Source organism: Fulmarus glacialis, unplaced genomic scaffold, assembly GCF_000690835.1.
Source record: "Fulmarus glacialis isolate BGI_N327 unplaced genomic scaffold, ASM69083v1 scaffold32778, whole genome shotgun sequence".
NCBI lineage: Eukaryota > Metazoa > Chordata > Aves > Procellariiformes > Procellariidae > Fulmarus > Fulmarus glacialis.
The window spans coordinates 12,346-21,795 of NW_009226911.1; the positions used below are offsets into that span (position 1 = coordinate 12,346).

General features: G+C 53.8%; 1 protein-coding gene across 1 annotated transcript in view; it reads left to right on the forward strand.

Annotated features, from left to right (window-relative positions):
* The window catches only part of DBH (dopamine beta-hydroxylase (dopamine beta-monooxygenase)), a gene marked incomplete at its 3' end in the record, with an annotated part of 14,281 nt that overhangs the window by 176 nt on the left and 4,655 nt on the right, over positions 1-9,450 (forward strand). Inside the window, 8 exon segments of the mRNA XM_009582965.1 lie at positions 1-191; positions 2,549-2,695; positions 4,133-4,390; positions 5,502-5,678; positions 6,134-6,236; positions 7,800-7,966; positions 8,704-8,847; positions 8,961-8,999. The exon segment at positions 1-191 is cut by the window's left edge and continues 17 nt beyond it. Coding sequence (XP_009581260.1) covers positions 1-191; positions 2,549-2,695; positions 4,133-4,390; positions 5,502-5,678; positions 6,134-6,236; positions 7,800-7,966; positions 8,704-8,847; positions 8,961-8,999 — 1,226 coding nt within the window.

Here is a 9,450-nt window from a genome sequence, read left to right on the forward strand (position 1 = left end):
AGGTGCCACTCGATCCCCAGGGGCTGCTCGAGCTCTCCTGGAACGTCAGCTATCCCGAGCAAGCTGTGCATTTCCAACTCCTCGTCAGGGACCTGCAGTTCGGGCTCCTCTTCGGAATGTCGGACAGGGGCGAATTCGAGAACGCAGACCTGGTTGTGCTCTGGAGCGACGGGCACAACTCCTATTTTGGGGTGAGTCGCTTGTGTGTTTGCATGGCTGCTTTCGGGGTTGCCACCCCACGGGTGAATCTGGCTCGTGGTTTGAAAGAGTGGGGCTGGTCCAGGGCACGGCGGACGCTGGACCGCTCCCACTGCTCGGGTGGAAGGGGTCCAAAAGGGCTTGGGGGGTTCTATCCCAGAGGGAGCCACAGGTCAGGTCTACACTATGGGTTTGGCATAGGATCTTAAACCCAGAGAGAAAAGAATAAATACAGCAGCCCATCAGTAAGGCTGAGTGGAACCAAAACCTGGATGTCCCTGCTACGCTTAGCTGTAAAGAGCTCCAACAGGTAGTTGTGCAGACCAGCTCACACGCACGCACGCAGGATGCGTCAACAACCCAGTTCACTTGTGCGCGCTGCTGTCAGTCACATTAAAAATTAACCACAGATCCCATTAATGACTTTGAGACAGTGCAAAAGCTATCAGCCAGAAAGGCTGCTCCTGCCAGCACCGATAATCCAGCTGCGAGTCGCGTTCGCTGCCATCGCAGAGATCAACAGGACACAGGAGAACACAACCTGACGGCTGCCTGCCAGCGGCGCCGTGTTAGCAGAAATTAAACATGCAAATGTATTCGGGCGGTATGTAAATGCCTGGTGGTAGCAGATGGGGGGGAACTAATTTCTGATTTTGCTACTGCAAATCGCTGTCCTTCCTGACACAGTCCGTTTGTCCAGGCTCTTGTTTGGTTTGTCTTTCCACCGGGGCTGCAGTTACAGTAACTACCCCTGCGCTCTCCGGCAGCTACCTATCCCCAGACCACCATGTTAGGCTTATTGCAATTGCGCTGGGCTGCAGAAAACAATTCACATTTTTCCCCGTGTGAGGCTTTCCAGTAAGTTACATTTTACCTCTCTGCTTACTTCAAATTAACCACAAAATACTTTATTTCACAATCAGCCACAATGTGATCTGCAGTGTGATGAAAGGATGAAAAGGAGGGCTTATTAGCTGTACTGTTTTCCTGCTAATTACCAGCCATTCAGGATGTGTGGTGGCCCAAATGCTACAGTATTTCACAGCATCATGTTAAAAAAAAACCATAAAGGATCATTCCTAATCTGCCTTCATGTGCTCACTGAAAGACAAACACCGAGCAGCATTTGGGCTTTCTCTTTCAGTTGGTGCTGAACAGCATCCTGCAAGGAGATTTCTATAAATCTCTCCAGTCCTCGTTTTCTCTCTCCCAGCAGCCTTTCTTCTGGATAAGTATGTCGGCTGTTAAAAAGATCCAAATTTGCTTAACCCCCCATGTACTACGAGATTAATTTGCACACCATACTCCTATGAAAATAAACGTCATGCTAGCTTCATGTAGCTGATTTTACTCTCCCCCTCTAAGGACAATATGTTCTCGAAATATCACTCTATACTTCTGGCTGAAATGATGCCAAGATGCTTTATGCTTTTTCTTCTGTTTTTTCCCCCAAGATAAGAGAACCTATGCCACTCGTGTATGTACAGCGAGGTACTTCTTAGGTGCCTTTTCTCAGTAAACAAAAGATATCAACAGGAGATGCAAAAGATCAAGAAAACAACACTGTTCAAATCCAAAGTATCGCAGGATTTTATACTCCAAACCTTCAAATCCTTAAGCACAGGAGTAACCTACTGCTTTGCTTCTCAGTGTGGCTTTGTCACCATCGTCACCAGCGAGCAGTTTTTGGGAGGTCTTGCTGGGCTGCTGAAACAATCTGGTTTCAAACAAAGTAAGGATTTTGAAGAGGGATAGCAGTTTCTAGGGCTGACACTAGGGCCCAGCAAGGGTCTGATCTTAAATCGCAAGCAGCTGGTTTGTGGCAAGGGTCTTGGAGAGCACCTCACCCCCCCAGAATGTCCCCCCAGCCAAATACACCCAAACCACAGCACAGACCGATGCAACACCTTCGTGTGTCCCTGCGGGCTTTCCTCCCCCCGCCTCCTTTCCCCCAGTCGCATCTCAACTTGTAAAGGTCTTTCTGCAGACTATTAGTGCTGGGTCACGTATTTCACAGGTCTGCCTGTGCCGAGCTCCAAGGGTCTCATGGCTGGCACGGCTCTGCCCGCGGGCTGCTGGAGGGTGGCGTGGGGCAACCAAAACCCAGGCTCCCTCCACCTCTGGGATGCGGAGGGTGAACCAACCGTAGGGTGAAGAGAAGGAGGACCTCACAACTCACGGTACCGCTGGAGGTCACCGCCGTGGGCTCCTCGGGCTGAGTGGGGCCAGCGGAGCCTCCCGGCTTTCCCTCACATCTCACGGTACCGCGGGGGTTCCCCGCCGTGGGCTCCTCGTGCTGAGTGGGGCCAGCGGAGCCTCCCGGCTTAGCGGGATGCTCTTCCTCCCGCAGGATGCCTGGAGCGATGCCAAGGGGCAGCTCCACATGGACTCGCAGCAGGACTACCAGCTCCTCGGGGCTCGGAGGGCTCCCGAAGGGCTCTACCTCCTCTTCAGAAGAGCCTTCAGCACCTGTGACCCCAAGGACTACCTTATAGAGGTACGACATCACCCCCACCTTGCTATAGCACTCCCCAGCCCCATCCCAGCCCTGGGGCAGAGCTCCAAACCCCAACCTGCGTGGTTATACCCGATCGGTGTTTTGATTCGGGGACAGCATCAGGCGTTTGTGCTGTCTAGGGCAGAAAGGAAGCGTGCTACAGATGTCAGCCCTGGGACATGAGTAATGTTTGGCACGGTATGTTTACAACCCCTTATAAAGTGTAGATTTTAGCTCGTTTGCATCATCCGCTCCTGTTAAGCATGTGTTAGGTCTATATAAATACCCTCCTGCATCACTCCGGTTTGCAGTCTGGAGCCAACTGTTTGGAGTGTTACGAAGAGGTGTTGGTGTTGTTCAACGGGAGGCAAAGAGCAAGGTTTTGGAAGGAGCCAAAGCAAAGGGATGGCGAATAGAGCCGCTGCGGTGTGCTTGTGTGTGGTTCGGTGAAGTCTCTCCTGGTCTGCATTCACCGCTCCTCCGCGAGACAGGATTTGGGAGAAATGTTCCCAGTGGGGATGTTGAAGAGCTTCGAGGTCTCAGCCATGGACCCTGGGTGCGGGCAGGAATCGGCACCAGGCTCATTTCAGATGAAAGCCTTTGGTGGGCAGGATATTTTACAGCCAATGTGGGCACAGAGCATCCTTGAGTTTTTGTTGCTAGTTTTCAAAAGCTTGTCTTGTGGTGAGAAACATCTACTGTCTGCCAAAACACGGAGAGCCCTGGAGGAAAAAAAAAAAAATCTGTGTGTGAACTGGGAAAGGACCTGCAGGTTTTTATTCTCTGATCTTTAAGAGAAAATTATTCTCTTTTCCTTTCTTCCTTATCCCCTGTCCAGAGCTCACTGTGTTCAGCAGCACCTTCCTTGCTTGCAGTAGACTTTCAGCAGAGCTTCTCGCGGTACCCACCCCCCTCGCAATAAAAGCTGGGAGAAAGGGAGGATTTCAGGATTTCAGGGAGAAGTTTTGTTTCTGCTGTTCCTCCCCAGACTGCTGCCCATGGCCATTGCCAGGACCAGGGTTCAGGGTGGGATGAGTCCTGAACCGACATGGCCGGCCCAGCCCAAAGGGCAGGAGGGACGAGGGGCTCTGAAGGAGCAGAGAGGAGATGTTACCCTTATGGGCAAGGGAGAGGTGTGAAGGCAATAGTATTAACTACTTAAGTTTAAAACTGATGCCATCTAGGGAAAACTTTGCACTCTCCCAACTGGTAGGGAACCCTTTGTGATCAAGTCAGCCAAAGAAATGCCCCGAAATCTACAGTCTTTCTGGGACGGACCAGCAAAGTGAGCTACTGGTGAAGTCAGGGTGGCTTCCCATCTGGGGATGGGTCAAAAGGCCCCTTCCTGGATTCATGCCACCAATACTGGTGCTAATAGTCCATGCAGTTCACGTTCCTGCATGAAAAACTACCTGATACACTTTGCTCTCGCTTCAGGATGGCACCGTGCACCTTATCTATGGGATCCTGGAGAAACCAGTCCATTCCCTCCAAGCCATCAACATCTCTGCCATCCACAGGGGACTGCAGAGGGTGCAGCTGCTAAAGCCCAACATCACCATCCCTGAACTGCCCAGCGACATGAAGACCATGGAGATAAGGGCCCCTGATGTTGTCATTCCCAGCCAGGAGACAACCTACTGGTGTTACATGGCAGAGCTCCCAGACAGCTTCCCCAAACATCACATTATCATGGTAAGAGGCAGGAGAAGAGGGTTGCTTTCCCTGGTGCAGATCAGCAATCACGTTCACATTCAGCCATTCTGCAAAGTCCACCTCTTCCCTGCCCTGTCTTTCAGGGAGGCTTTCAGACCCATACGTCTTCCCCAGCACAGTGCCAAAACATCTCCCATAGCCATCCCACCAGCCAGTAGCATCCTCACATCTCCTAGAGAACCCGAAATCAGAAGTTTCTCAGCAGGAGGTGGCAAAGGAGAGGCAGAAACCTCCAGACAGCCTAGTGCCAGGGAAAGGCAGGCGTAACGCCAGTCTGACTGCCCGTCACGAGCTGCTGGGAAAGCATCGCCCCGGCAGGCACGGAGGTGGCTCAGCAGATGACCTGGCACACCTAGAGTCAAAACCACACAACGGGGAGAGGGAAAACCTGACACATGAGCCAAAGCAAGTGCTTAGTGATTTAGAGGGGAGAGACGGCGTTGCAAAGAAAAACTCAGGAGGAGGATTTTCTCTCCAGCAGATGGTGTGAAATGAATCATCTGTGTGTAAGCAAAAAGTGCGTAACTCCCGATACCTTCCCGCTGCTGCAGATCATTTCTACAGCTGGCGCTTTTAGCCAGAGCCATTCCTCAGGCTTATTTGAAGTCACTCTTTCTACCCCAAATCCCACTCCCCGTGCCCCGAGCAGCTGTTGTCTAGAAAAGAAACCCAATAGCTGCAGGCAGAGCTACCGCAGCGTGGCCAGGACCCTCCTGAGGAAAAAGCAATGTCCCCAGGGTCACCTCAGCCCTGCAAAACTGGCAAAGGACTCAGTCATCGCAAAACAGACCAAGATCTTCTGCTGATCAGGTGCATCTGTCGCTGGAGAAGGGATGAGAGCTTTCTCTATGGGTTCTGGTGGACTCTGGGTTGGTCCCAAAGCCAAGCAAGAGCTCTTGACCCTTGGTGCCCCATGCCCAGAGCAACCTCCCCTCCCCATCACGCGGCAGAAACTGTCTCCCATTCAGTAATGGATAGCAGACATACCTGCCTTGGGCTCCTTGTGGATCCTGCACAGACAGCAGCCCCTGGGGCTGGGCTCTCAGCAAACGGTCTTAATGTGTCCTCCTTCTTTGATACTGCTTTGCAGTACGAGGCAATGATCACGGCGGGCAATGAGGCCCTGGTCCACCACATGGAAGTCTTCCAATGTGCTGCTGAGTTCGACAGCTTCCCCCATTACAACGGGCCCTGCGACTCCAAGATGAAGCCAGACCGGCTCAACTATTGCAGGCATGTGCTTGCAGCGTGGGCCATGGGAGCCCAGGTGGGTGCAAGATGGGACCCTCCACCCTGGGTGAAAGCTTTGCTCCTGGATGCTTTCCTGCTGCCATCCAACCCTTCTTGATCCCTTCTTGCATGAATGGGCATCTGAGCAATGCGGGCTGCCCCAGTCTCTGCTGGGATTTGTGTCCAGCCCTGTCTGAGCTCCCCATCCTCCCCCTGGATGTGTCTGATTTTCCACCTCATCCCAGCCCACCTCCTCGGTACCATAAATTGGTGTGATGCCCCTACTCAGTGGTTATATCATTGCATGTGCATGCCGGCAAGCAAGAAGCCTTTGGAAGCAAGATCAGCCCAAGCACAACCAAGAGCACAAGTCATGTCCCTCAGCCCATGGCAGGGGTCAGGATTATGCCCAGACATTTCCCTTAGCCTTTCCAGCTTTGTCCCCAGGAAAGCCACCCCACCGCTCCCTTAACACCTTCTCTCTGCTTCCAGGCTTTCTACTACCCTGAAGAAGCAGGTCTTGCCTTTGGTGGCCCAGGCTCCTCCAGATATTTGCGCCTTGAGATTCATTACCACAATCCCCTGGTGTTCAAAGGTGAGTGGGCATGTGGTGATGCCCAGTGCCTCCCCAGTAAGGCAGTGACAGGAGAGCTGGGTGAACGCCAGGGACTGCCACCCTGCTGGGGAGGGCTCTTTCAGAAGAAAACTTGGCCAAAATCATAGCCCTGTTTACAACTTTCTGGAGACCTCGTGGTCCAGATCTGTCCTAGTGGGAGAAATACATTAAATTCCCACCATGCTGCTGCCTTTCTGGTCTCAGCGAAGTCATCCTCACCGGAGGCTGGACCCCATCCTCGGGCATGCCCAGCGGTGGGGAGGGATGCTCGGGGAAGGGAGCCTGGCTGAGCCCGCAGCCCCCCAGGCAGAAAGCTGCCCCCACACATCGTTCCTGCAGGGCCACGGCCCAAGGCAACGCTGGTATTTAGTCGGGCTGTCACAGGCTGTCCCCCCCATTTCTTTGCAAGGTGGTGGTGGTGGTGGGTCTGAGCTCAGAGCCAAGAGCAACAGCGGTGCCGAAGTCACCAGAGAGACAGCACCAGCCTGGCTGGGGATGGGGAAATTTAGATGTTGTTTTACTGGTACTCTTGCTTCGATAAGATTGTCAGGAGAAAAACATTGTCAGGGAGCCCATTTTAAAAAAAAAAAAAAAAAAAAAAGGATTCCAAACAACCCAGTTTCTTCATTTACATAAAACAAGTAGCTTCTTGACTACCCAAGTATATTTTTAGGGGACCAGAGCATATGTACTGTAGATCAATCATAGCACATTCGGCAACTCGAGAAGAAACATGTCTATAAATACAGAGCTCACGTCTTTCATAATTTATCTGCTTTTGCATGTTAACCAATAGTGTCTCCCCTGTTATTCTTATCTCTGGGTGGGCTCCAGCCCAGAGACAGGGGGTTCAAAGCCAGCCTGAACCCCTCCTGACCTACTGAACCTGCCCTTTCCTTTTGCTCACAAAGCTGGGTGGCAAATGGGAGCCAGAGCTCGGCTTTGCATCTCGGCAGAGCTTGCTGCTGCCTCTGCCTGCCCCGTGGCCAGCATCTGCCAGGGCACATCATGGGCACAGGGTCTTCTCCAGCTGTGTTTGAGCACTGGGGGGGGCTTTAAATGGAGCAATCTCAAATGCAAGAGAGACCAGAAGCTTTCCAAATGCAAGGAGTACTTGCTTCATAGGCATGTCTCCTCCTGCCAGGCCCCCAATAACAGCATGGCCTTAGTTCTTTGGAGGCATAAGTTAAAGAGGATGAAATGAGACATATTTCCGAGGGAGTTCTCCAAAGCACCCCATGATCTATCCTTCTGCTTTGGGCTCTCCAAAGGTACTCCTTACCTCTCTTGGGAGCAATTCAACCTCAGGTCGGTAACTTCTCTAGGGGACCAGGCACGTGTCTGGGGCCACTCAGTAAAGACTTACACGAAAATATCTAGGATTTAAAACCAATGACAACAGCACACATGAAGAAAGCTATGAGCGAGAGGCCGGCGTGCCTCTCCCCACTGCAGCACAGCGTCATTTTTCACGCCTGACCTCGTCCCGGCAGCCGTCACTTCTCCCGCGGTGACTTGCAGCCTCGTCCTCTCGCCCGCCAGGTCGCCGCGACTCCTCTGGGATCCGCCTCTACTACACGGCCACCCTGCGACGCTACGACGCCGGCATCATGGAGCTGGGCTTGGTCTACACACCGGTGATGGCCATTCCCCCAGGCGAGGACGCTTTCATCCTCACGGGGTACTGCACCGACAAATGCACCCAGCTGGTGAGTGCCCCTTCTCTCCGCCCCGACTTCACCGCGGAGAAGAGAGGTTGCAAATGGTTTTTCCAAGGTCCCAGGCAGCAGTGATACAGCACTGAGATTTGGGCTCCCAATTCCCGGTTTTAAACTCCCTGAACCCCTTACCATGAGGTTGTGCTGGAAAGAAAAATTCTGCCGTGTACAACAGACAGCGAGCAGCTGGTTGGGATGCGCTGAATCCCCCTTGAAGCAGCTCTCCTGGGGAGCCATCTGCTCCGGCTCCCTGGGCTACCATTCCCATAAAATTTGTTGCCGATCTGGCTGTGTCCCAGCAGTGCTTTCCCCCATGGAGATGGGAAGATTGGCCTCTGCTTCCAAGGAGCTCGCCAAGAGCTCTCTCAAGTATGTTTTCAAATTGCCCACCCTGCTCTCAAAGAAGTTTTAGTGGATGTTTTTGTAGGGCCTACCCAAAAGGAACCATTTGTGCCCCCGCTAACGAATGCAAGGAGGCAAAGAGCATCCAGCTAGCTGCTCCTGCTGACTTAGGGCACGGCAGCGCATAAATTGGATTTGGCAGCAGACCGAGCGTCTGTCTTTCTGCGGGGAGCTCACTTCCACGCTGCCCCAGGGGCACAGCAATCCCCAAACCCCCGGGCGGGAGCCAGCGCAGGGACGGCCGGTCCCGAGCACGCAGCACGGGGATGTGCGGGAGGGGAGAGGGATGGGATCGGGTATGGAGGCTTGAGCCGTCCTTCCCCCAGGCTCTGCCCGCTGCTGGCATCCGCATCTTCGCCTCCCAGCTCCACACTCACCCGGCAGGAAGAAAAGTGGTGACAGTGCTGTCCCGGGATGGGAGAGAGCGGCAGGTCGTGAACGCCGATGGTCACTACAGCCCTCACTTCCAGGTATAGGGGTCTGGAAGGGCAGTGGGGGGTCCCGGCTGGACATCACCCATGGGGCTGCCCCGGGCACAGCACCACGACGTTGCTCTGATGCAGCACCTTTCCTTCCCTCCCAGGAGATCCGCATGCTGAAGGAGGTGGTTGCAGTTTTTCCAGTGAGTGGCTTTAAAAACCATGGTGGCTTCCAAATAGTGCAAGACCTTCCCCTGATCCCGTGGCCCTGAGACCCCTGACTCCTTTACACCGCCTCATCCCCTCCACCGCCGGCAGCCCCGGCCCACGCACAGGCACCCGCTGCCATCTGGGACCTCCCGCAGGAGGACACGCTCCCCGTGGTCCCCAGGTCATATCTGCCACCCCCACGCAGATGCCTTGGGGACGCCGGGGTCCAGTCTCATATGGCATGAAACCAGATTGTGCCAGGAGCTAAATTAAGCATCTCATTCAGCTGGGCTTCCTCTAGCAGAGGGGGGCTCCTCGGGGGGTGGGCGCAGACCGTGCATGCGCTGGAGGTGCCCGCTCCCTCCTTGCTTGACGAGGAAGAGATTCTGCAGCGAATGTGGTGGGAGTGGGTGGTAAAACAGGGGCTGAGCGTGCCCCGGGGCT